The sequence below is a fragment of the Amphibalanus amphitrite genome, unplaced genomic scaffold (assembly GCF_019059575.1).
Source record: "Amphibalanus amphitrite isolate SeventyFive unplaced genomic scaffold, NRLGWU_Aamphi_draft 000141F_arrow, whole genome shotgun sequence".
In the NCBI taxonomy this organism is placed as follows: Eukaryota; Metazoa; Arthropoda; class Thecostraca; order Balanomorpha; family Balanidae; genus Amphibalanus; species Amphibalanus amphitrite.
This window is the reverse complement of record NW_024881636.1, coordinates 479644-505052: the sequence shown is the minus strand read 5'-3', so window position 1 is coordinate 505052 and position 25409 is coordinate 479644. Positions and strand designations below refer to the sequence as shown.

General features: G+C 52.4%; 1 protein-coding gene across 4 annotated transcripts in view; it reads left to right on the top strand.

The window, feature by feature from the left end:
* Window positions 1–25409, top strand: part of LOC122382513 (plexin-A2-like) — a 115776-nt gene that overhangs the window by 79757 nt on the left and 10610 nt on the right. For 3 of the 4 annotated variants that reach the window (XM_043367922.1, XM_043367921.1, XM_043367923.1), the window contains 7 exons: window positions 4301–4430; window positions 7521–7692; window positions 15141–15349; window positions 15748–15879; window positions 16446–16647; window positions 18495–18661; window positions 25172–25369. In XM_043367922.1, the coding sequence (XP_043223857.1) occupies window positions 4301–4430; window positions 7521–7692; window positions 15141–15349; window positions 15748–15879; window positions 16446–16647; window positions 18495–18661; window positions 25172–25369 (1210 nt within the window). The remainder of the gene's footprint in view (window positions 1–4300; window positions 4431–7520; window positions 7693–15140; window positions 15350–15747; window positions 15880–16445; window positions 16648–18494; window positions 18662–25171; window positions 25370–25409) is intronic. The other variant, XM_043367924.1, reaches the window with a different exon arrangement.

Sequence of the window (25409 nt, the reverse complement as noted above, 5' to 3'; positions counted from 1 at the left end):
AGCGCGCGGTGCACCGCGCAGACAGCTGGGAGCTATGCGGCCGGGCTGCAGCCCTCCGCGGCGCCGATTTCAGGTCAGACGGTCGTGTCTGCTGTCGATTCATCACAGACGCTCAGGAGCTGACAACTGAGCGGCAGGAAACGACGCAGTTTGGACGGACGTGACCGGGGGTGGTGAGTGGGCGGACCCGGGGGAGTGTGGGGTGGATTTAGAGTTATGTGGGGTTGGCTGGGGGTTGTGTGGGGGTGAGTTTTGGGAGCTGTGTGGGGGTGGATCTGGGGCCGTGTGGGGGTGGACTGGGATGTGTGTGTGGGTGAGTCTGAGAGCTTTGTAAGATTGAGCGTGAAGGTCGTATGGGGTGACCATTAGGTGTGATGTGGACTTGATGACCACTTGATGTGATTCTGAGTGTGCTTTGAACGCAAGGCCCTGCGATGAAGACTTTAGAGCCGAATGCGGGGGTGGATGGTGTTCTGGTGAGCAAATGGTGACGATACAGGCGGCATTGGTTTCGAGTGAAAGGGGACCGCGCTGGTGAGGGCAGTGCGCCGGCGCCCTCATCACATGAGACAAGAGTACCTACCGGCGCTGGCGGCGGTGGCAGCAGCGCGGTGCCGGTAGCTCCTAGGGTGGTGACTGACGGTGCCCGCGCCTCGGACAGCAGTCGGAGACAGACGGCCGCCGACCGACGCCCAGAGCGACAGACACCGGATATTACACCTCACCCAGACGCCGAGACGCCGTCCCTGAAATCACTCCGAAATCCGACGGCCGCACTCGTTTATCGAATTAAGTCGCCGCCTGGAACTGATGAATTATTGAATTATTGGCACATCTGCTCCCAGCAGCTCATCTGTCTTCATCTGAAACGTACCTTAAACGCTGCTTTTAATGTCACGAAGCAATTTCATCCTACTATCTACTTTGTCTTATTTACAGGTTCTTTTTGAGTGAGGCCGTTTTGTCTTCAGTTGTCTGCATGTTGACAAAAATGTAGCTGTCCACCGGCGGTGTTGTCTTTCCGTTCAATACCATAACTACAAGCTGCGGACCCGGTGGCCGCCTTGCATGCTGTCTCCTCGTGCAGACGTCTTCCGTCGGCCGTCGTAGCTGTCATGTCGGCACTCGAGCCCCGTGTCGGACAGGCGGGGCCGGCCGCGCCCTGACCCCTGTACCCCCTCCGACCTGGCGGCGCCAGTCGCAGGTCGTCGATAGCGGCGGCGCCGGCAGGGCCGCGTCGAGAGCGACGTGCCGCCGCGCCGTGCGCACCGGTCAGTGGCGGCTACCGTCGGCGTGCGGTCGACACCAGCACAGCCGCCTCACTGGGTCAATGGGCGGGCCATGGACAGCGAAATGGGTCTCCGGGGGGCACAGACGCGGAAGGACGCGGTCCGCACGAGCCGCAGTGGCGGTTCATTGCAGTCCGATGTCCCGTTACGTCCACAGTAAATAACCGTGCGTACGTGCCCAGTCCCCAGCCGGCCGGACCGGAATCGATGGCACGCCGATGCAATCAACTGTGACTCATAGAGTCGAATTGCGATCCTGTCGAGCCGATGGAGTTATGGGAGTAATAGTCATTATTAGGGCCGTACGTCTTGCCGAGTCGTTTGTTATTGTCGTTTGGTCGGGACAGACCGATGGCTGTTAGGGATAGCATCGCTGCTGTATTTAAGGCGCTGCGCTTTGGCCACGATATCGACGTTGGCTCGGGGTCGTTGGAGCCCAGAATTTCGCCTTCCGGTTTCTCATTTGGCCGTCCGGCCGCTGGTTCGGCCCTCATACCGACCTGTCTCCGGCGACACGCGCCGCCCGGGGCCGTCCGTTGGACACGAGGACGGCACAAAACATCCAATAACATGTAAATGTTTGATGCATCGCCGCCCTTGGACAGGTCCCCGCCCCCTCCCCGCCCCGCTCCTCAGTGGTCGTGACTGAAACTGAAAACTGTGCCCTCGTACGTCCTCGCGATCGTCGAACCCTTTTCAGCTATGAGGATGCAACTGCTAATGATCTGGTCTGGTCTGTATTGGTGCTTCAAGCTCAATGCACTTGACTATTCATTAACAAATTCATTCACGCATTGGCTGGCTCGCTCATTAATTTCTCCATTCATTCGCCCGTCAACTCGCCTTCATAATTTAGCTGACTGTCAATATAGCCCACCATCCTCTGCTCCGTGTGATGAGTGGCGCCGCGTGCCGCGGTCGGTCGTCCCTTGGCCTCCCACCCCTTTGCCCGCTCTCCCGCGCGGGGTCTCGGCGCGGTGAGCGGCGCCTAATGCAGCACCATTCCCCGAGCTCCCCTGGGGAAGGCCGCGCGACTCACCTATGAGGACAAATGGGGAGGAGGAAGCTGACTTCCATGTGCCTCCCTCCGTCTCCGATGGGGCATTGATCGCCCCGCACTGCCGCGGTGCTGCTACTCGGCTACAGCGTATGTGTGCTGATCTCTGTCGCACGTGGATGCAGTTGACTGTAGGTCTGGTGACTACATACTGTGGCCTGCTGATGTCTTGACGATGTTGATGTTTATGTCAGTATGATGTCTCCTGAATGCCACTGTGCCCCAGCCTGGTTGATAGACAGGCCGTGATCGCGTTGATGGGGCAGCTGTGGAGCCGCGGTCTCGGCAGTCGGTGTCGCCTTTTTACGACTGCGGTCGGGAGTGATGACCGGCGGCTGACGTGGTCCCGAGTCCGTCTGTCTGGGACGGATGTACCGCCCGGGGTCGGCCGAAGACGACAGGGCCGCCTGAGGTCACCAGAAGACGCCGGGGCCGCCGGCCGGGGACCCTCCGCCGCCACGGGCTGTTAGTTTCAGCCACTGCCGATGGACCAAGTTCGGCCGGGAGGTCGAGTCGGATTAACTACCGGCCTGGTTCGGGGACGAGCCCTCGATAAACCAGACGAGCCGCGGAGAGGTCGGCGGGCGCGCAGGACTAGTGGCCCGGAACGCCTGGGGCGGGTAATGGCAAAACTAGCAAACTCCAGCTCCCGGTATATACAGTCCGGTTGATATTTTAACCGATATCTCGATGACGCTGTTTGATTTAGTGGCGTCCGGCGGGCCGTTAGCAGTATCGATAATCTGTCACGAATTAGTGTGTAGATTTTACGGCCTCGATTTATAGGCGGCTGCTTGATTGCTGCTGTTTCATAACCTGTCGTTAGGGTTCGCTGGAGATGCTTGTATTGGCCGTACTGAGGGACGTGCACGTGAGGTTATACAGCTAGGGACGACCGCTCGTGTATGCTTTTAATGGTGTGGCTCCTTGCCCTATTCCTGCTTGGTTTTGACCCAGTGACAAGGTTGGGGGAATGTACTGGTGCTCTAAATGAAAAGACTGTGCTATTTGGCCACTATCTTTATCAGTGTTAATGCTGTATTAAACCTTTTATTTATTGCCGTTGTCAACTTCTCGAACATATGCTTACTTCGGAAGAACATTTCACGATTTGCGCTTACCTATATCCCCACCTCTTTTCTGAACTCTTACACTTCTCCCTCCCTCCCTCCTTTCTCCCTTTCTCTCTCTCTCTCTCTCTCTCTCTCTCTCTCTCTCTCTCTCTCTCTCTCTCTCTCTCTCTCTCTCTCTCTCTCTCTCTCTCTCTCTCTCTCTCTCCCTCTCCCTCTCCCTCTCCCTCTCCCTCTCCCTCTCCCTCTCCCTCTCCCTCTCCCTCTCCCTCTCCCTCTCCCTCTCCCTCTCCCTCTCCCTCTCCCTCTCCCTCTCCCTCTCCCTCTCCCTCCCCCTCTTCCTCTCCCTCTCCCTCTCCCTCTCCCTCTCCCTCTCCCTCTCTTCTTCTTCTTCTTCCGGCTCCTCCCACCCACCCCCCGACAGTTCTGTTGTGTGTGGACGTCTCGGCCGGCGCGTCTCTCGTTCCGGCCCAGCTGTTTGTGTGTTTGGGTGTGACGGCCTGTCGCCGACAGCACTGTCGGCGTCTCTCGGAGCTGTCGGCGCCCTGGGTGGCACCACGTGGCACGTGGGGGCTGGGTGGCACCCGTGGCTCAGCGGGCCGGCCGGCGTGTGCTGTGGGAAAACATATTCGGCCTTACTGCGTCGACTGGCTTGTGCTGTAGGCCAGAGTGCCGTGCGTGGACTGATGAGTGTGCTGTTTTATGTAACATATAGCATGTGGCGAATCTATGTCATGTTCGTTTTTACTAGTCGCACCATACTAAACATCTCCTCATGTTGCTTACTAGCAGGATAGATTCGATCGAAGAGAATTTCTGTCAGCCTGTTTTCATCCTATATTGTTAGCATTCACAACTGACGCTCCCCGTTCTTACCGTTTCAGATGCAGCATCCGCAGCGACTGCCAGGACGCGGCCAAGGACGTGCTCTACTGGATCAACTACAAGTCGGACCGGTGTACGACCATCGAGTCGGTGTCGCCACACCAGCTGCAGGCCACCACGGCCAGGACGGTCAGTATGGGGAGTCTGTGCCACCACCGCTAGGACGGTCAGTATGGGTAATTACAGGCCACCACGGCCAGGACGGTCGGTGACCAGCGGCTCTAACTCGGCTTTGAAAGGCATCCGAACTGCCGTTCAAAGGTGCATCATTTGGGTTAGATTTTATCAGGGATGAAGAAACGTCGACCCTACCGCATCCTGAATCATTTGTATGTCGCATCCCTCTCACACATATCTCGAATTGAGATGTTCATGTCTCGATTGTCGAATAGGATATCATGACCATGACTCAAAACATTCCAAATTGGTACTGCACGCCTTTCCATTTGTCTGTTCCTTTCCTCAATATGCGAACGGCTGTTCTTGACTTATTCTCGGGACGGCCATGACCCCATGACCGTCGTGCCGTCCCACGCTGTTGCCACCGCCGGCAGTGGTGATTCGGGCCATGTTTTGGCAGCAGCTGTCTCTGATAGCCAGCACGGGAGCCCGATGTCACCCACGTCCCCCACCCAGCGCCTCTGATTCGCCACGGCAACGGGCGAGTCGTTCTCCCAGTTCTCCCAGCCCAGCCGTTCAGTGGCGCGGTTCATCACTATGCCACGCAGCAGCACGATATTATGTCGTAGTGGGGAGCAAATGAGAGCCGAGGATGTGGGGTCGGCGAGGCTCGAGTGTTGATTGCCTGTCGACGAGAAGTGTTGTAGGAAATAGTTTTATTCTTATTTTGCGAGTGTTGTTGACTGTTCTGGTCTGGTTGCCTGGAAGCTAATGCAGTATTGTTGGTTTTTACTATAGGCATTTTCATTTATTTTTTCAGTGTGTTTCATAACTCCTAGCCGTTCAATATACTGCAGTTTCCACTGCAACCGCCAGCGGACGTTCCTATTCCAGGCCGCCGGGCTACCAGCCCTGTTTTACATCACTGTCTCGTCGGGTTTCGAATTTGGCACGGCTCTCGCGGCTTCTCTCGCCGCTGTTGTGCCCTCGCGCCCAAGTGGGCGCACCCGGCTCTATGTTCTTTAATTAGTGCCTCTCGGACGCCGAAAACAGCTCGCCTCGGCGGCGGATTTTCTCTGAAAAACGCTACTCTCGGGCGCAGGCCGTTGCAAAAAGTGCTCGATCAAGAGCGGGTGCTCACGGCTGCGCGGCAGCAAACAGAGGAGGTTGGCGGCCGCGGGCGCCGGCCCCGGCCCCGGCTGCTGCTACACTAGCCACCTCGCCGGTCATCGCACCAAGTGCCCATTATCCTGCCGGGCCCATTCTCGGCGCGCGATGCCACATGATCAATCACTGGCGACGGCCGGGAGTGCCAGGTGCGACCGGTCGCCGGTGGAATATGCACCTGCAGAGGTCGGGTAGTGGGTGCGGCGACCCGCCGGGCCCGGCCACTCTGAATGAACTCTGTGAGGTCCAGGTGGCAATGGCTGGTCAGGGTCAGTTTAAATCCCATCGCTTAGTTAATAAGCTGGTGCAAAAATGGCGTGATGATGGGGTGATTAGCTGTTTTTGCCATGGTGTTTGTTGCCGATTACGGTTGCCATGGCGACAATGAGAGGTGGCGGCCGCGGGGCCCAGCTGGGCGGATTCATGGTTGCTCGGCCTGCCCGCCTCCCTCATCAATCCGACGACTGTGTCCAGCCGCGGCTGCTAATGCTATGCCGCTGATAGCGCCTGCTGCTACTACTCCCCGCTGCTGGCTTCCGGTCCGTGAATTTTGTTCTTGATAAGCTAGATCACTGATCGCTGTCACTGCGACTACCTTTTAACGCGCTTGCAAAAAGTACTTTTTTGAAGCAGACTGGAATCCGATTAGGCTTTGGAAGATCAACTCTCCATCATATTCGCTCCTTCGATGATTCTACAGCCTCTCCTAGTCCTATCCTACCGTAGCTCCCCTGCCTCCACACATATTGCTTATTCCACCTCTTTTCTGACTCTCCTGGGGCAGTGGTTCTTCCCCAGTTACCCAGGCTGACCGACCGACAGACCGACCGACTGCCTGTTCTGCCCCGTTATTGACTTGTCGGTCGACTCGCCCACATCTGTTGCGCGCCGCGGCTGGCGGGGGCAGCAGCAGCGAAGACCCACCGCCGCGTCTGGTGGGGGCAGCAGCAGCGAAGGCCCGCCGTGGCCTGTGCTGTCTGACCCTTTACGTTACAAATACAGGCACACCCATTAACTACACAACATCTATCATTCGCAGCGGCTCGCCACTTTCGCTGCCGAGAGCTCCTATCATATAGAACAGCTGTGCGATATTAACAATTGTATCCACTCCCATTCATCCCTCCCAATGACGAATGATGTGGTCTATGGGGTGGCCCGTGAAGTGTGTCTAATTACCGATTATGCCGTCCGCATTATGACAGCTCGGACTAATTATGTTGGCCAATCGGCTGTGCGCTGACCGGGGCGCCACAGCTGGTGCCTTCCCACACCCCTGCAGCGGGGCTCGTAAGGATCGGCGTCTGGCCAGACACGGCTGGGAGAGGTCTGTGGGCTCGACACGTGTTGGTGGTAGGGGGCGGTGTGTTAAGAATGTGGTGGTATGTATGGGATGGTTCAAGTGGAATGGAGATGCGGGTGGTGTGGCGGTATGATCCATCTGAACTAGGAATGTTGGTGGTATGGTGTTACGTGACGGTCCGTGTGGGCCAGGAATGCGGTGTTACGTGACGATCCATGTGGGCTGTAGAGTGCAGAAGGTTCCGTGATGGACTGAACAGATGCCGACAGGCGTGGCGTGCTTGCTTGGTATGCTGATGTGAAGGAGTTTGGGAATGAGTCACCGTGGGCCTCCGGAAGTTGAGGCCAAAGTCGTCTTCCGCCGGGTCTTGTAGGCTATCACCACACCTACCTACCACTGACAATTACATTTGCCCAATCTCAAAGTTGGGATGGGTGGTGTTTCGAAAATGTATTGACCGAATTCATGAGCCGAGTGCTATAGTCTTCTGTTTCACGAACAATGCTATCCTCGTTTAACTCCGCGTCGCGTTTCTCGAGACGTTTCAGCGCCCGGCACCTAACATCTGCTCTCACCTCTCCGCTTCACTCGGTCCGCCGGCTCTGACCATCTCCCTGGCCCTGTTACAGCTGACGCTGACCATCAACAACCTGCCGAACGTGCAGCAGTCGGGCGGCTTCCTCTGCGCCTTCACACTGATGGGCAAGACGCTCATCACCAACGCCACAAAGACGGGACCGGATACATTGATGTGCACCACGCCGCGGACTGATCTGCTGCTGCAGATACCCTCCGGGCAGCGTGAGTATGGAGGGGGACAGGGACACAGACTCATCCCCTCTGGATAATGAGAGTAGGGCGGCAGGGGACTGGGGGTGGACCGATCTGCTGCTGCAGATACCCTCCGGGCAGCGTGAGTGAACCGGGGGAAAGGACAGGGAAACAGACTCATCCCCTCTGGACAATGAGAGTAACTAGGGGGCAAGGGAGGGGGTGGACCGACCTGCTGCAGATACCCTCCGGGCAGCGTGAGTGAACCGGGGGAAAGGACAGGGACACAGACTCTTCCCCTCTGGACAACGAGAGTAGGGGGGCAGGGGAGGGGTGGACCGACCTGCTGCTGCAGATACCCTCAGGACAGCATGAGTAGGGGGGGAGGGCACTGTGCACTACATGCACCGCACATCGCACGAGAACCATGCTGAGAAATGCTCAAAGAAGGACCCGGCTCAGTGCGCTAGCTTCTGTTTTCTTTTTATACTTAACTTTTATTTCAGTCTCTATAATAGTAAATATGTCTGTATGGTAGACACACTGAAGCTGTTTAAGAAGCTACTCCAGGAGTTAAACTTTCAGAAGTGATTGGTGAGATGATTGGCTGCCGCGAGTTTGGGAGCTACTCGAAGATGGGGCTCTCGATGCGCTGGAGACTGACATAGAGGCGAGGCGATGGCAGGCCCAGTCTGGTAACCACCCTTGGTGATTCGGTTCCAACTTGGCTCGGTGTTCCTAACGTGCTGTTGGTAACACGGCTATTTGTGTTTCAATTACGCCTTCCAGAAAACTGCAGTGCTCTTAGAGAGCTGCTGCACCTGCTCAGCTCGGCCGGCGTATAAACCATCAATCAGGTGCCCTCTCTGACTAAATCTGATCCGGCTAAATATCCTTATTATAGCTCCAGCTTATTAGCCCGCGCCCTGGTGGGGTCTGTTTATAACGCGACCTGGTGGGGGGGGGGCTATTTTTTGCCCCCCCCCTCGTATCTCCGAAACTACTGGACGGATCCGCAAAATTCAAACGGCGTTCGAAAGGCCTGTCAAATTTGTCGAGGGAAACCAAATTTCATTGACCTCGGGGTCACCGATGACGTCACAGGTCAGGTCAAAGATGAAATGTTTCACCGTTTACGGGTCATCTAGGGAATGCGCTATAACACCGAAGAAAACGCATTTTGTCGAGAATCAGCGATAGGGCGTCAGTTGCCTAGTACATATATTGCTATAAGAGGTCACTGACATTACCAGGTCACAGGTCAGGTCACCAAGGGTCACAGGTCAGGTCACATATGAACCTAACTTTAGGTACTAAGGTTGTGCGATGCATGTTTTATGGCCAATTTTTCATTTCCAACTCAATGGTGTTGGTTATAAGACTGTCAGGTACGGCTTAGGCCACTTTCTGGTGGAGGTCAGGTCAAGGTCAGGTCAAAAAAGGTCAAATTTCAAAGTTGATATTTTTGCATAAAATGGGTATTGATTCGATGCAGCTCGTCACGGGGAGTCTAATGGTGGTCTTTGTTTTGCGCTACGAGGTCTAGAATTGCAAAAAAATGAGTTTGAAAATTTGACGTCATCAATTTTGAACAGTTTTTTCGCTGTAACGTGGCCAAAAAAAGAGGTATCGATCTCAAATTTGGTATGTAGATAGAAGGCGGTAAGGACTATCACATATATTCCGGTTTTTTCGAAATTCAAAAAACTTTTTGGATTTTTCGGCTATTATAATCAAAAAATCTATTTTTTGATTTTTGGGGGTCAAAATCCAAAAATTTCAAAAATCCGAGATAGCAGTTTTGTAGCCCTGTCGATTCTACAGCTTTTATGTCTTTATCGTTTTTCTGTATTTGCAAAGCTATAGGCCTGACAGCTCTTCCCGCGAAACCCTTTTTTGGGTCGAAAACGGCAGAACATGACGTCACTCTGACGTCATTTCCGGCCAACCTATCATAGCCTTTGGATAAATTTTTGGTCACAATGTGTAAAATTGATGTCCGGGAGGGTACTGAAAGTTTGGTGACGATCGGCGCAGCGGTTCTGGAGATATATCGAAAAGTCTGGAGGGGGGGCAAAAAATAGCCCCCCCCCCCCCACCAGGGCGCGGGTTAGTGCTCCAATATTTGCTCTATTGATTTACATGATCCGCTGGCGCTGGCTGCTTTAACAAGGCTTCGCTGATCCGTGTTTGCCGTGGTTATATTGGGACGCGTGCATTTCGAGCGGCGTGTGTGTCTATTCTGGTTACGATGAGCCAATGTCACTTCCACTGACATGTGCCCGGGCGGAGCTAATTTGCCTCCGTGATGTAGACATGTAATACCAACCGCGGGCCGCCGCAGTAGACCGTGTTCGCTTCTGGCGCTGACACGTCCGGAGGATGATGTGTGGCCGCCGTGCCGGCAGTTATGCCTTCCTGCCGTCAGTCGTGGTCATACCGGTCGTGACCTAGTCATTTGTCACAGCATTGATCACTGGGAGGGGAGGTTGCAGGCAGCGGTGAACTTCATCCAATATATGGAGCCGCGCTGCTGCCCTATCACGCTCGGTGGCTTCTGCTGTCAGCACGGTCCGAGCTATCGGGAACTGTGGAACCCCCGGCTGCTGCTGTCGTTAGCTGTCCACTGTCCACCGGCAGTTTATCATGTCGCCCGGCTAACAGGCGACTGTCGCTGAGTGGTCGCCAACCAACAGCGGCCTTGGTGACCGGGTGAACCGCTGACCCCTACAGGTTAGGGGTGTTGGGAACCTTGTGAGGGAACCACGGCGCTAAAATATGAACCAAGAGCCGATCGGGTCGGGCTGTCGCTGGGATATTTTTAGCGAACACCCCGCTGACGGGTCTGTCCACTGACCGGCATGGTCGGGAGGGATGCTCGTCCGTCTTAGGCGCTCCTAGTCACGGCTGGTTTAATCATTAATGATAGGTGATGGTTATAGCACCTGAGCGCGCTTGGGTGTGTGTGGGACTGAGCAATTGAGCATTCTGTCAAGAAGACTGCCATCGAGTGAGGCCGCCTCGTGAGGTGAACCGATTTAGACGGCTGGCGACACAGTGGCTCGCCATTCGACAGCTGGTGTGTGATATGAGGGGCTTCCTCAGATAGCATGAACTACTCGCATACCTTCTGACATGCCTTGAAAATGGGGTTTCACCACCTGATACCGTGTGCTTGCCGAATGGATAACGGCCTGTGCCGATAACATCAGCGACTGACATTTCTTCTCTATCTTCCTGCCAGGCTCCCTCCTGACGTTTGCCTGGCAAACCGTATGATGGTCGTATTGCCGCCTCGTATGTCATAACGGCTTGTTTTCTGAGCGTACCAGAAGCTGCAGCGTGGCTGGTCCTACTGCTATACCCCATCCAGAGGACACACTCAGTGCCGATGACAGACTATGACATTGTGCCCGCGACAGGGCAGTCCGTAGTATTAGCATAGCAGCAGAAGCATTGAAGCATTGATAAGTGACAAGCCATGAAGCTCTAACAACTTCTATTTAATAAGAGTCGACTTCATATCCTGTAAACTTCGAAAGAACAAACCGACTCCCCACACTTGTCCGGAGTCCTGTAATGAATGTTCGGGCACTCGTTGGGCTCTCGAACTTGGGGCTGGCTGACACCAGACGACACGGTGCACTCATCTATATGGTAATCGGCGGCGGCGGCGTGGCGGCGGGCTAGACGGTGCTGTCTGGGTCCCGGCGGGATGTCGGACTCGACAGTACGGTGTGCTGGTCCGTGGGGCTCGACAGTGCTGTCTGCGCGCTGGCGGGATGTCGGACTCGACAGTCTCTTCTCTGGTGGAATGTCGTTTATTACGGAGGTGTTCCTTTTGATGTTGTGTGGCTGTTGATAGTGTAGCCGCACCTCAGTGTTTGTGGGAGATTGTAGATTGCTGGCGGTGGTTCATATCCTCACACGGCTGCTGAGAAACGAAATGTGAAATGCTGTAGAATTTGTTTAATGAGAAAAGTTTCCACGAATGCTGTGACTGGACCGTAACTTCCACTTCAAAAACTTGTTTGTTTGAAAAAAGAAAATATTGTGGCGATGATGGGGTTGCAGCGATTGTTTTAAGGAAGGTGTTTACTGAATCGACTGCGTTATAAAAGTGGCCGATGCTAGGTCTAAATTCCTATCCACTCTACTCAGAGCCGGCGGAAGTGCTAAAGTACAGTATTGACGCATGGCTTGGTATCACAAGTGGCCTGTTGGCAAATGGGTGACTTCAGTTGTCCATATGATTGAATACCCATTGTAAGTTCAAAGAAGTCGGTGGATCTGAGTAGGTTGTGTGTAGCTGTTTCTCATGAACCAAGACCGATAGCATATCTGTCCTTCCGTTACCTATTGCGCCATGGTCGAGCGATCTTACCTTACGTCATCCGTTTACCCTGATGCATATCGCCGCCGCCCCTCCCCAGAGCCCGGTGGCAGCCCAGTTCGCGGAGCCGGCGGAATCTGTTGCCGGGCCCGTATTGATTCGTACCGGTCAGGTCAGGGGGGTCACCGGTGCGGCGCCGCGCCGGGGCGGACCGCCTCGCCACTCGGCCGCCGGCCTCATCTTAATCTCGCGCCGTCAGCCGGGCCGATATTGGCCAAGTTGGCCCGTCACAGAGCGCTCACCTGGCTGGGTGGAGGAGGCGGCGGCCCCTGGACGGGCCAACTTGACTCCCGGGCGCTGGGTTATTGGCCGTGCGCACGCGACAGCGGCCTCGAGTGGTTGCTGCGGTGTGGTGGCCGAACTGGTGGCCAGGGTGGGCGGGAAATGAGGACCGACACAGGCGGTGTGTGAGTGGCTAGTGTGACGTTAGAATGATGGGGAAGAGGACAATGCGGAAAGAGGACTCTTGCAGGGGAGAGACGCCAACGGGGGCGGACCTCAGGGCTCGATGTCCGCCACTGCTCGGTAGCAGAGGAGCGGTTAGGCCCCTTCTAAGTGGTAAAATGTAATGCTGGGTGACCAAGACAGGATTAGTCCACCGCTCATTGACATGTTTCTGGGATAGTCTCGAAAGGACGTCCCGGCTGGTGTCCTTATTAGCAACTGCATACATCCTATCGAAGGATCGGTATGAGACTTGAGCCGACCTGCCGACCGAATGAAAAGTGCCCTCACCGAGCGTGTGTCTCTATTCTAAAAGTTACCGCCATCCATCTGCGAGTCTGTTTTCGAGACGTCGGCCCGACGAGCTCGTCTCGCGGAGTCGAATCGAAACGCGGCCGTCTCCGGCAGCGGCAAACAAGCCGGGCGTCGCCGGCGACCGATCGGGTCGCGCCCGCCGGGATTGGTGCCGGCACCGATCGGCCCGGCCATCCGTCCCGCTGTTTTTGCGCCAGTGTTGACAGACGGGGAAGTTGGTCGGCGGGCCGCCCGGCCACCCGGAGCTGACGCCGATGGGTGGTGGGCGTGGTGTCTCCCCAGTGATAGAACGAGAGAGGGCTGGGTCGTGCCACGGGGGCGACAGAAACGAAGTCTTCGAGTGTTGAATCATGAATTCCGTCAGTAGCTAGGTGGGAGTAACAGGTTTCCATTTTGGGAAACTTGGCAGTTGATGGCTCTTACGTAAGCTGCTGCTATTATAGATCTAAGCATTTCGCCTTCGAGTGGCTTCTAACCACTGCGAGTCATTTTCCCTAATATGGCTGTCGCTCAGCGGAAGCTCTGGGAGAATGCTGGCGGTGGGCGGGGCCGAGGCGAGGGCCGTGGCTGTCCGAGGGCCGTGGCTGTCGGCTGGCACAGCGGACAATGCTGAGTGGATGTCGGCGGAGCCCGCAGCTGCCAATACCACCGTTCGGAACGGCATGTCCTCCGTGGGCGCCCTGTGTGCGAGACGGACAGGACTCGCATTAAGTGTTTCCGTCCACCCAGTATCAATTTCATTGTCATTCAGGGGCGGTTCGAGCTCCGGGCCGTATATACATCTATTTAATGTCGGATTAGACTCGGTCGGACGTTCGACACACGCCCCTGGAACTGACGGCGGCGGCTCGCGGCACGTGGCCGTCACGTGGCGCACGTGTCCCGTGTGCCGGACCCGATTCAATTTGGTGTCGTGTTTGTCGGGCGCTGCGGCGGCAGAGTGGCAGTCGGGCCGGCCGAATGTCACAGCGTGTGTAACACATCGTTTGTCTCTGAGTCCAGCCCAGCTACCCCCGCCGCCACAGGTCTGCTCAGTGGTAGAGGCTGGGAAAACAGAAAGTTTTCCGAAGTAACTGTTTTTCTGTCAGTTTAAATATGATTTGATGATGCACCATGTTGAAGCAAAAGAAACAAACTCGGGACTAATGTTGGTTGGAACGGACAGCCTGAGTAGATGGATGTCTTATGGAATTGATCCAGTTAGTCTACGGTTGGAGTGATGGATTGCGGACGTAGGCTGGCACCGGCTTGGGCTTGGTGGCCTGATCTGCCGAACCATGCCAGCAGCCCGCCACTGGGTTGGTTATGGTCGGCTGGTGGCACCAGTGCCGGTCCCCGCTGATACTCCCCGCTGGGGTGACAGTGCCACTCCGTCCTCCGGTGTCTATTCTGCGGATATTCCCATATGTGTACCTCTGCAGCCCCTCAGGAAATCCGCGGCGCTCTCCGGTGATACCCTCGGTCAGATTGTTTCGAGATTGTTTCAGCACCGCCCCCGCCAAACTTCCGTCGGGCTTTTCTGCGTAATGCGCGTCTAATCGAGCCGGTTCGGCTCACCCCGAATGCCCTGGCAAAGTTTCCGCCGTAGGGAAAAACATGTTATCAAATAAAGACAACTTTGGAGTCTTTTATTATGATGGTGAACTTGTTGGAGGGTTCCGCCACTGAAATGGCGGGCAATAAAGTGTGCGGTGCAGGAGGGTGTTCCTGAGTGAGATGATACTTCAGTCCAGGAAGTTGACGGCTGGAAACCATGTGGTGTTGCATTCAAACGTTATTTTTCTAACATGAATTTAGCTATGAATATTATTTTTGGTGTGCACATGAATCAGAATGCCAAAAGCGTCATGACATTTATAAAGTCCGATGCGATTATGCACATTTCGTTCATCCATCTATCATTACCACAGCACACTGTTTGTCAGTTTATTCACGGCTTGTTACTTCGTCTATTGCAAGATGCCGTTGCCGAGTACTGCTTGCATAATACATGCTAGGAAAATGTTTCTTTGATGTCTCTAATCTTTGACGACGATAGTTGACACTTGACAGTGTGTGTGGATGAAAGTAAACCGTGTCTTTTCTGGTCTGATGTCAAACTATCTCTTTTTCTCCCCCTATAAACTGCACCCAGGCGAAGCTCATTAAATATCCCTTTTTCTCTCTCTCCCTACATACTAGATCCAAGCAAGGCCCGCTAACTATCCCTTCTCTCCCGCCTTTAAGACTACATCCAGGCGAAGCTCATTAACTTTCCCTTCTCTCCCGCCTTTCAGACTACATCCAGGCGAAGCTCATTAACTATCCCTTCTCTCTCGCCCTACAGACTACATCCAGGCGAAGCTGTCAGTACGGATGACGAACGGTCCCGACTTTGTGGCCACCGACTTTGAGTTCTACAACTGCAACCGGTACCAGCAGTGCAGCCAGTGTGTGAGCGCGCCTTTCCCGTGTGACTGGTGTGTGGACGGCCACCGGTGTACGCACGACACGGCCGAGAACTGCCGCAACGACATCCTCGTCACGGGACTGAAGGTAAGACGGGAACAAGCGTAACGACATTGCCATCACAGCACTGAAGGTAAGACGGAAACTGGCGTAACGCATTGTCATCACAGGACTGAAGGTAAGCGGAGGACAGGCGTAACGACATTGTCATCACAGGACTGAAGGTAAGGGGAGGGGACAGGGGGTATTCTCGTTACCGGACTGAAGATAAGTGTGAACAAGGGACATCGTCAAGGGACTAAATGCAAGAGGAAAGATTTGTGTGTCGTCACAACGAAATGTCGCATCCTCTTGTTGAAAGCGATTGTGCTCTACTTCGCTAGACCACCAGACCTCACCGATCGTCCTAAGCACACCTGTTGTGATATCCATTTGGCCGCCATAATCAGATTGTGACTTGTGACCGTTGCCTATCCGCCCCGCAGCGGATCGGACCGAGCATTCGCAGCGGGCCCGGCTTCTGTCCAAAGATCAACACCACGGCGCACGGCACCACAGAGATCCTGGTGCCCTCCGGCACCAAGCGCAACATCAAGGTCAAGGTCGAGAACATCGCGGTGAGTGTGACCTGGGTCGGGGTCGGGGTCAGCGCCCGGATGCGGCCGCCACTGGTGGTTTGTGGTAGTTATTGGCGATCCGTGATTAAAAACCAGCCGAAGTGTTGAGTGGATTTCGCTAATGGTTCTGGTGGTGCTAACTGGACTAAAGCCGCCACTGCTGGCACCCAGACATCAATGGCTGTTTGCTCTATCGTCCAAAGCCGCGGCTCAGGCCTGATTAATGACCTGAAATGGCGGCGCGCGAGGTCTGTATTAGTGGTGTGGCCGCGGCTGGTGTTTTTGGCCCGCCGTGGGACGCTGATCGATTGCCGTCTGGGTTTCTCGTCTTTACCGCGGAATTACTGTGGAATTGTAGTGGACTGCAGACTCCCGACACTCTCTCTCTCTCTCTCTCTCTCTCTCTCTCTCTCTCTCTCTCTCTCTCTCTCTCTCTCTCTCTCTCTCTCTCTCTCTCTCTCTCTCTCTCTCTCTCTCTCTCTCTCTCTCTCTCTCCCCTCTCTCTCCCTCTCTCTCTCCCCCATGGACTGCCATCTAACCACCCCTCCTCCCTCTACCATCCACAGCGTCTGATCGCCCAGGACAGGTTCGTGTGCCAGTTCAACATCGAGGGCCGGGTGACCACGGTGCCTGCCCAGCTGCTGGGCAGCGACATCTACTGCGACGAGATGAAGTTCGACTACCTGGGCAAACAGCCCAACATCACAGCGGCGTTCGCCGTCATCTGGGGCAGCGGAAAACCGCTGGACAACCCTGAGGATGTGCGAGGTGGGTACCGAACTACCGGGGGGTGGAACCAAAGATCTGAGAGGTGGGTACTGAGCGATAAGCGGTGCGAGGTTGGAGCTTACTGATGGATAAGACCCGAGGGATGGTGCCTAACGCCCGATGACTCCCAAAAGCGTGCGATGTTTATGGTGAGCGGATGTTTATTGTCATTGATCTCATTTGCAATCGTGTGCCTGCTTTTAAATGTGTAGAATAGTTAGCATATTTTATTTAATCGCCACGCTGGGACCTGGGTGAGCAGATTGGATGGGTCCAATCTGACACGGTAACGCTGTTGCCACTGGGCCGGAGCTGTTGTCATCGTCATTGCCTGAACGTCCTCGTCCTTCGGCCTTCACTTTGGCTCGATGGCTCAGCGTTGGACTTACCGCCATCGCTATCGCCGCCCTTCCATTCGTCGCCACCCTAATTCGCCATAGCCTTGCCCGAGTTGAATTCATGCCAGCTATCCAGATTAATTGTGGCAATGATGCATGGTGGCTAAATGCCCGTCCATTTGTCGCTCCGGTTGTAAAAGTGTGGCGCGACAGGCGACCGAAATGTTGGCAAGCTGGTCGGCGCACGGATTTTGTGTCCGCTTGTGTTCGTGTGTGTGCAGGGCTTGTTCCGTGTTCGTGCCTTTCTTTATTGATGGGAATAGGAAAGGCCGAGGGGAAGCCTTTGTCAAGTGGTTATGAAAAATTGCCTGACGTGCTGTGTGAGTGTTACTCGTGAAGTGGGGACCGTGGTTCGTGTATCAAGCACCGTTTAGTGCCCGGTGCCTGTCCAGTTGGATATTGAATGCAGTGAGTGCCGGCTAATCTACCTCAGTCAGCAATCCGCAAAAGGCTGGGGACCAAATCTGATCTGGGCCTGGTGGGTTCTGTGATATGTACCCGGTAAACTTCAACCGTACCTGAATGTGGCTATCCGGAGCTGATGAGTATCCAGAAGGCATTTGGTGACTCTTTTCGGACATGAATTCCGATGTGGCTTTTATGTCTCTAATTATGCAAATATCTAACACGCGTGCATTTGGCTGTGGTCTGTGGACGCCTGTAGTGACTCTGGCCTTTGTGTCTATCTGCCCTTCGTGTTGTTCGTTCTAGTTCGTGATCTCATTCTTTGGATCATTTTTGGTCCCTACCGTCACGTGAAGCATACGCCACTAATTGCTCGCGCGACCTCGATGGTATGAAACAGCCCTCTGGATAGCCATAAAAGCAAATGACAAACCGCAGTGTCATCACCCCGTCCACAAATTGCTCCTGAGGCCGCTCAATACGCAATGCTAGAACAGGCCGGAAGCACGGTGACTATAAATAAGAAGAACACCGAACGAAGGCCGGAAGAACACAACCATGAAATACAGTTTTGTATGTTCATTTTATCTAAATATGCAATGCGGTTTTGAGCGAAGTAAATCCAGCGGGCACTATAATCTTTGTATTTTCCATCTTTGTTTACTTATAGACAGCACAAACAGGAATTTGTTTACCTTTTCAGTTGTTTTTGAACTACTTTATGCGTTATTATTTGTTATTATCCTTCGAAGTTTAAAAGAAGACTTTGTATCTGTGGCACGGGTGAACAGTAAACACATCCCTTTGTGAACAGTAAACACATTCCTTTGTTCTCAATTCAGGTACCAGCGTGTTCCACATTGGTAACACAGGCCGAGGCTATGGGTGTGACAGATCAGCGGTATGGACGGACCGCGGCTGTGACTGACCCCCGGCCCATTTCCGTGCTCATGTGACCAGTGCCCCCTGTGACCGGTCCCCTAGTTTGACCAGATCCCCGCCCCGTTGCAGTGCTCTTTATGACCGATTCCCTCTCTGTCCCAGTGCTGGTGTACCAGTGCGCCCGCATGGCCGACAACTGTGGCGAGTGTCTGGCGCTCGAGCCGCGCTTCAACTGCGGCTGGTGCGAGTCCTCCGGACGCTGTGAGGTCAAGGATGAGTGCGCCGCGCCGCCCTGGCTCGACCGCAGCAAGCCGTGCCCCAACCCGCGGGTACGAGTGGGAACCCCGTCCCCCACTTAACTGACCAGTCTTCCCGGCTGAATGGACAGTCCTTCGTTTTATAGACAAAGTTCCGTTCCGCGCTGGAATACTTTCTGTTACCGTATTTTCGTGCATCTTTGGCCCACTTTTTTGGTTAAGCCTCAATAACTCAGTGATCTGTTAGCAACGTATGCCTGCAGTGGACTTCTTTGATTTTGTCTTTGCAATCCATATTCTCAAAGTCACCAGCCGCAATAACCAAGTTTCAGCTCCATATCACTCGCGTGCTTGGAGCTATCGCGAACAAAAATCCTAGGGAGAGGGGCGGCAGATTTCAAACTGGGCCAAAGTTGCCCGATTTTTATCTAAAAGTGTGTGGCAACATTGTCCACCTATATTTTAATTTTAAAGAAAATAGCTACCTTCTGTACTTTTGTGTATCCCGAGCTTACTTAACCACTACAAGCTGGAAAGCACAAGTTCAAAACTGGCGCACCCGTTTACTGTCCTCAATGGATCCTAGCCAACCCTGATTTTCTCTTAATTTTTTCATGGGTTGTCCTACCCCCCCCCCCCCCCCCGCCCCCCCCCCCAGCCCTTCAATTTGGTCTTAGGAACAACTCAGGGCTGCTCCTAAAGGTAACCGATGAACAATCTTACCAAACCATAACAACAATCTTTCTGCGCTAGGTAAGAGTAAAAAGCTACAGCAAAACAAGTTATTTTTTTCCAGGCGTGGGCCAAAGTTGCCATCGGTGGCCAAAGTTACACGAAATTACGGTAACGCTGCTTTTGTATGTACAGTGGGTCTATTTAAGATCTCCAGAGCCACCACGTGGCGCTACGGTCGGGGTAGGGCGAGTCCAAATCCCGAGGGAAGTGAGGTCACCGGTCATTGTGGGGGAAGGAGGGAGGGGGAGTGACGCGGTATCACGGCGCATGGGGCGTGCGTAGCGCCGGGAGTGGGACGCCCGCCACTGCGCCGAGGCTGAGGGGAGGGGATGATGGCTGCGGGTGCGTTCACTCCGGTATGGTGGTATCCTGTTCATGTGGAACCAGCAAGAATGCGACTGAAGGGAATCATTATCTCAAACAAACGGACAAGCGAGAGGCAGCGCCTGTTCCAGCCAAAATCTTGAACAATGATAATTGAAATCTAGGACGTATTAAAAACATGCAACTATTCAGTCGATAGTTGCATGATGACAGTCTTAGGCTTTCCTAAAATGTTATTTGAGTTGGGTATTTTTTTCATTTGGCACGTTCAGTTTTGATGAGTTTATCGGGTCGAAAAGAATCCGAAAAGAAAGAGTTAAAATGGCTCCAGGAAAATGACCAAAAATATTTTCTTTAAAAATGAAACTAAGCTAGACATTTATAAGCGATAACTTTGACTTTTTTGAGAGGATTTTGGGGAAAGATGTTGGCGAAAGATGTCATCGTGCTTGTCTGTGTTGCAGTAGAAGAAAAGGTTTTGGTTCGTGTCCAGAAAAAAAAAACAGACCCGGGAGTGGGGCTCGAACTCACGACATCGCGTTCAGCTCACAAGTTACCCAACCTAAACGCTACGAGCACCTATCGCCCTGCGCAGCTTGCTCAGTGCTACGGCTATAGTTCGGCCAAAGTGTCTGACGTCTGTCAATGTCACGAGGCGAAGCCCCTAGGTAATTGTCCGTCCCAGTAGCTCGGTCGGTAGGGCGTTGGACTCCGTGTGGTGAGAGCGCACGTCCCGGTTGCAAAAGTCCGGGTTCGAAACGCGATGTGTGCTTGACGTTTTTGAGCTCCTGACGGGTATGGTTGTGGTTGGTGGCAGGCCGCTGCCAGGCGAAGTCAGTGAGGGGATCGGCCCTGCGCGGCTATGTGCGCACGTTAACCCGGCAGGCGGTGGGCCTACCAGCCACCTTCCGCGCGGTGGGGGGGGGGCACTTTTTTGCCCCCCCCCCCGTATCTCCGAAACTACTGGACGGATCCGGAAAATTCAAACGACGTTCGATAGCCCTGTAAAATTTGTCGAGGGAAACCAAATTTCATTGACCTCGGGGTCACCGATGACGTCACAGATCAGGTCAAAGATAAAATGTTTCACCGTTCACGGGGCTTCTAGGGAAAGCGCTATAACACCGAGTAAAACGCATTTTGTCGAAAATCAGCGATAAGGCGTCAGTTGTATAGTACATATGTTGCTATTAGAGGTCACTGGTCATACCAGGTCAGGTCACAGGTCAGGTCACCAAAGGTCACCAAGGGTCACCACATGAGCCCAACTTTACTAAGGTTATGTGATGCATGTTTTATGGCCAGTTTTTCATTTCCAACTCAATGGTGTTGGTTATAAGACCATCAGGTACGGTTTAGGTCACTTTCTGGTGGAGGTCAGGTCAAGGTCAGGTCAAAAAAGGTCAAATTTCAAAGTTGATATTTTTGCATAAAATGGGTATCGATTCGATGCAGCTCGTCACGGGGAGTCTAATGGTGGTCTTTGTTTTGCGCTACGAGGTCTAGAATTGCTAAAAATTGAGTTTGAAAATTTGACGTCATCAATTTTGAACAGTTTTTTCGCTATAACTTGGCCAAAAAAAGAGGTATCGATTTCAAATTTGGTATGTAGATAGAAGGCGGTAGGGGCTATCACATATATTCCGGTTTTTTTCGAAATTCAAAAAACTTTTTGGATTTTTAGGCTATTATATTCAAAAAATCTATTTTTTGATTTTTGGGGGTCAAAATCCAAAAAATTCGAAAAACCTAAATAGCAGTTTTGTAGCCCTCTTAATTCCACACCTTTTATGTCTGAAACATTTTTCTGTATCTCTAAAGCTGTAGGCCTGACAGCTCTTCCCGCGAAACCTTTTTTTGGGTCGAAAATGGCAAAAATGACGTCACTCTGACGTCAATAGCGGCCAACCTATCATAGCCTTTGGAAAAAATTTTGGTCGCCATGTGCGCTAGCTGCTCCCGGGAGGGTACTGAAAGTTTGGTGACGATCGGCGCAGCGGTTCTCGAGATATATCGAAAAAAACTAAAGGGGGGGCAAAAAAATGCCCCCCCCCCCCCACCGCCTGGAAGGTTAAACTTTGGACTCTGAATTCTGCCATAGACCAGGAATTGCTTGATCGGAGGGTAAAGGGTAGGGTCAACGCAACAAGCTCAGCTTAGTGGGGACTCTTTCCTTATGATTCCTTTCATTCAAAAGGTTCGGGCCAAATTTATATTAAAAAAGGGGAGCCGAACCATGTTGGGTCGGGTTGAACCCGGTTGGACCTGTGTCTTACACGCAATCATGGTCAGAGAAAACAGAGGCCAATTTCGGGTCAAATATTTTTATTAAAGGGAGCCTCCCACCTTCAAAAAGTTTATGAATTGGCATGAAAGTGATGTCGCTCGGTTCAGAAAGAGCGAAAACGAATTACCAAATTTCACCGAAAAAACATTCACCGGTTTTCAAGATATTAGACTTTTACTTTTGTTTACTTTTTGGGATCTCCGCTGTTCCTAGCGACTTTATTTGGAAGCAATAGTTTGGCAGCTGAAAGTGCGGCACTTGTTGCGCGCAAAGCAGCATATACCACCGCGTGCTACAAAACGTTTTAGTCAAACATTTAAAAATCGCTAGATATCTGCGCTGACGTCACACATTCAGAGGGGTATTCCTATGCATTAGCCCCTCTGAATCAAAATGCTTCAATTTTGAAATTCAATATTTCCGATTTAAGGCATTTCTCGATGTTGTGAGTGCCGAAACCGGTAATTGTGAGTCAGGGACCCCATTTTGGCTATCTCAACTCAAATCTAATGTTAAGGTGGGAGGGTCCCTTTAACTGATCTTATTGTTTTTTTAGCTTACACGTATAATAACTTTAAGCCTTTTTTTAATCGAGACTTTATGCACAAAAATGTGGCATTCGTCCGCTTTTCCTCATCTCCTCTCAGCGACTTGATTTGACCTTAAATCTTACCAGCAAAAAAATAAAAATAAATCACCTGCGTGATAATTAGGTATTTGCCCAAGGGCGCTCTACGGAAAAAACGCCAGCCGGTCAAAAAATTGGCGAACGATACGATGTTTCTAGTGCTTGAATTATATTCAATGAAAATTTCAGGAGACATAAATAATCTTAATCCTACGGGCGCTTGGAGCATCCGCTAGCATTCCGTTGCCAGCTGCATTACCAGCATCATACTTGCATTACTTTAGGTTCATCATAGTTGACAGTAGATGAACCGGCCACAGCAAACCCATGCCTCATTATCCTTTCCTCCAAGCAGCCAAGCTAACCGGCCGCCCCGGCCCGGCCCACCACCGCGATATGGAACAACACTCGAGTGCGCCATTTGCCTGCGGCAGTGCCCAACCGCGCCGGGGCTGTTTGACAGGTCACCCGCACCGTGACCTCGCCAACCGCCCCCCCCCCCCTCCCGCCTACCTCCCCATCGGGCCCAGCTCGGTACTGACCTCCCCTTGAATTTGACATGGACTCGACTGAGGCTCAACGCCATCTAGTAACGTCTGGAGATCCTTACTAGATCCACTGTACACTAAGCATGCATGTAGACTGGCATTAGCATTTAGAGCAAAATAGCATGGTACTTTCCGAACGCTAGAAAAACGATCTTGAACATGATTATCATTTATCGCATAGTCGTAGCACGGAATCTATAGTCTACGACATACATGTCGTAGACTATATATTCCGTGGTCGTAGTGTCGCCGTCGACCCGTAGGTATTACGTCTTTTGTATGCACAGGGTGTAAAAAAACGAGACGATAAAGAATCATATCTCGATAAGTAATTATGCTAAGAAAATGATTGATATGTCATTCAAAATAGAATTGTTGATTTTTTTTTATAATACGTCGGTGTTTATTATCCGGCACGAATTATGTGCAAACATCTCGTGCCCCAAAAAAATCATTTTTAAGTTGACAAACTTGATCTATTCACCCGGCGTCAATCGGCGTTATGAATCAGTTTACAGACAAGCAAAAGTTTCAATGTTGCCATTGGTTTGATCGATATTAATCCCCCATTCTCCTAAAAAGACTTCCAGAAAACATTTCATTAAAAGCCCACATCGTCATTGGTTTGCCAGCCTTGTTAAAATAATCTTTTTTTGGGCACGAGATGTTTGCACGTGGCATGGTCATAATTCGTCCGGACAATAAAAACCGACGTACCATAAAATAAAACTTTCAACATTTCTCTTTTGAATGACATATTAGTAATTCTTGTAGCATAATTACTTTCCGAGATATAACGATTCTTTATCGTCTCATTTTTTAACACCCTGTATTTCTTTTAAATGTAATGCCCTTGTTCCTCTATACCTTACTCTGCCTGCTCTGCGTTTTCCAATATATTCTTGAAAGATCATTTGAGTCACATCCGTTGGTAAATGAATGTCCCGGCCTTCACCGGAGGCTCGGAAGTTTGATGACACGTGTCTTAGGAAGATGGTTACTCATCGTGATACATTTGTATTTTGTTGACACCCAAAAATCAGCATCCATCTCGAGTATGGCTCCACCAGCCCAACTGAACTAGTCACCAGTATAACGCCTTTTGGGGCGACCAACGGAGCGAGCGAGAGGGTGAGCCTTGCACGTGCGAAATTTCGAGGGGGTACCTCCAACTAACTTGTGCTAACCGGTCTTTAGCGTTGTGCCAAATTTGAGCACAATGGGCCCAGCCGTTCTCGAGATCTGGAAGCGGCACCCTGCGCGTGCGCACGTGCAAAACGGGTCCCAACCCAACTGACTTTTGCACGGCACATTACTAACCGGTCCCTAACCATGTACCAAATTTCAGCGCAATCGGTTCAGCCGTTCACGAGATGTGGAATCGACCCCTGCACGTGCGCACGTGCAGCAGCACCCCAACTGTGGCACATGGATATGCATTGCCTTGTGGGTGCTTGCCTACATGCCAACTTTCAGCGCAATCGGCCCAGTAGTTGCCGAGATATTGAAATTGTTACAAAACTGACACCTCTTCGTTTTTCACGTGGCACGTGCATAAAGGGTCACCCACATGCATCAGGAATAGTCCAATACTTGGTAGAAGGAATGAAGCTACCCTACAAAAATTACAGCATGTAAATCGGTCAAGTGGTTGCTGAGATCTTAGCCTCGCAAAAGCGTCCGCACGGGCTCATTCTCAGAAATTTCCGTTAATCTACGAAAGACTCCGCTCGCTTCGCTCGCTCCGTAACAAGCTAAGAGCACGTCAGATAACGGCAACTCAAGAAACTTAAGATTACCAAACGATATTTATTTTTGAATTACTTTTAAATACACAAAGCTTTCGGTCACATACGACCTTGATCACTGTGTTTCACAATGCTAAACACAGTGATCAAGGTCGTATGTGACCGAAAGCTTTGTGTATTTAAAAGTAATTTAAAAATAAATATCGTTTTGTAATCTTGAGTTTCTTGAGTTGTCGTTGTCCAACTGTCATGGATACTTTACTAAGACCACGTCGCCACCCCACCCTAACCGCTGCCTCCTCTCCGCTTTAGATTACCGACTTCAGTCCCAAGTCGGGGCCATACGAGGGCGGCACCAACATCACCATATCAGGCATCAACTTAGGGAAGACGTTCGAGGACATCTACGATCAGGTGACTGTGGCCGGCGTGCCCTGTAACCCGATCCGCGCCCTCTACAAGAAGACGCGACAGATTGTCTGCGAGGTGGACGGACCCGGCACCAACGAGGTACGAGTCGCTGAAGGTGGTAGCGGGCTGGTGGGGGGGG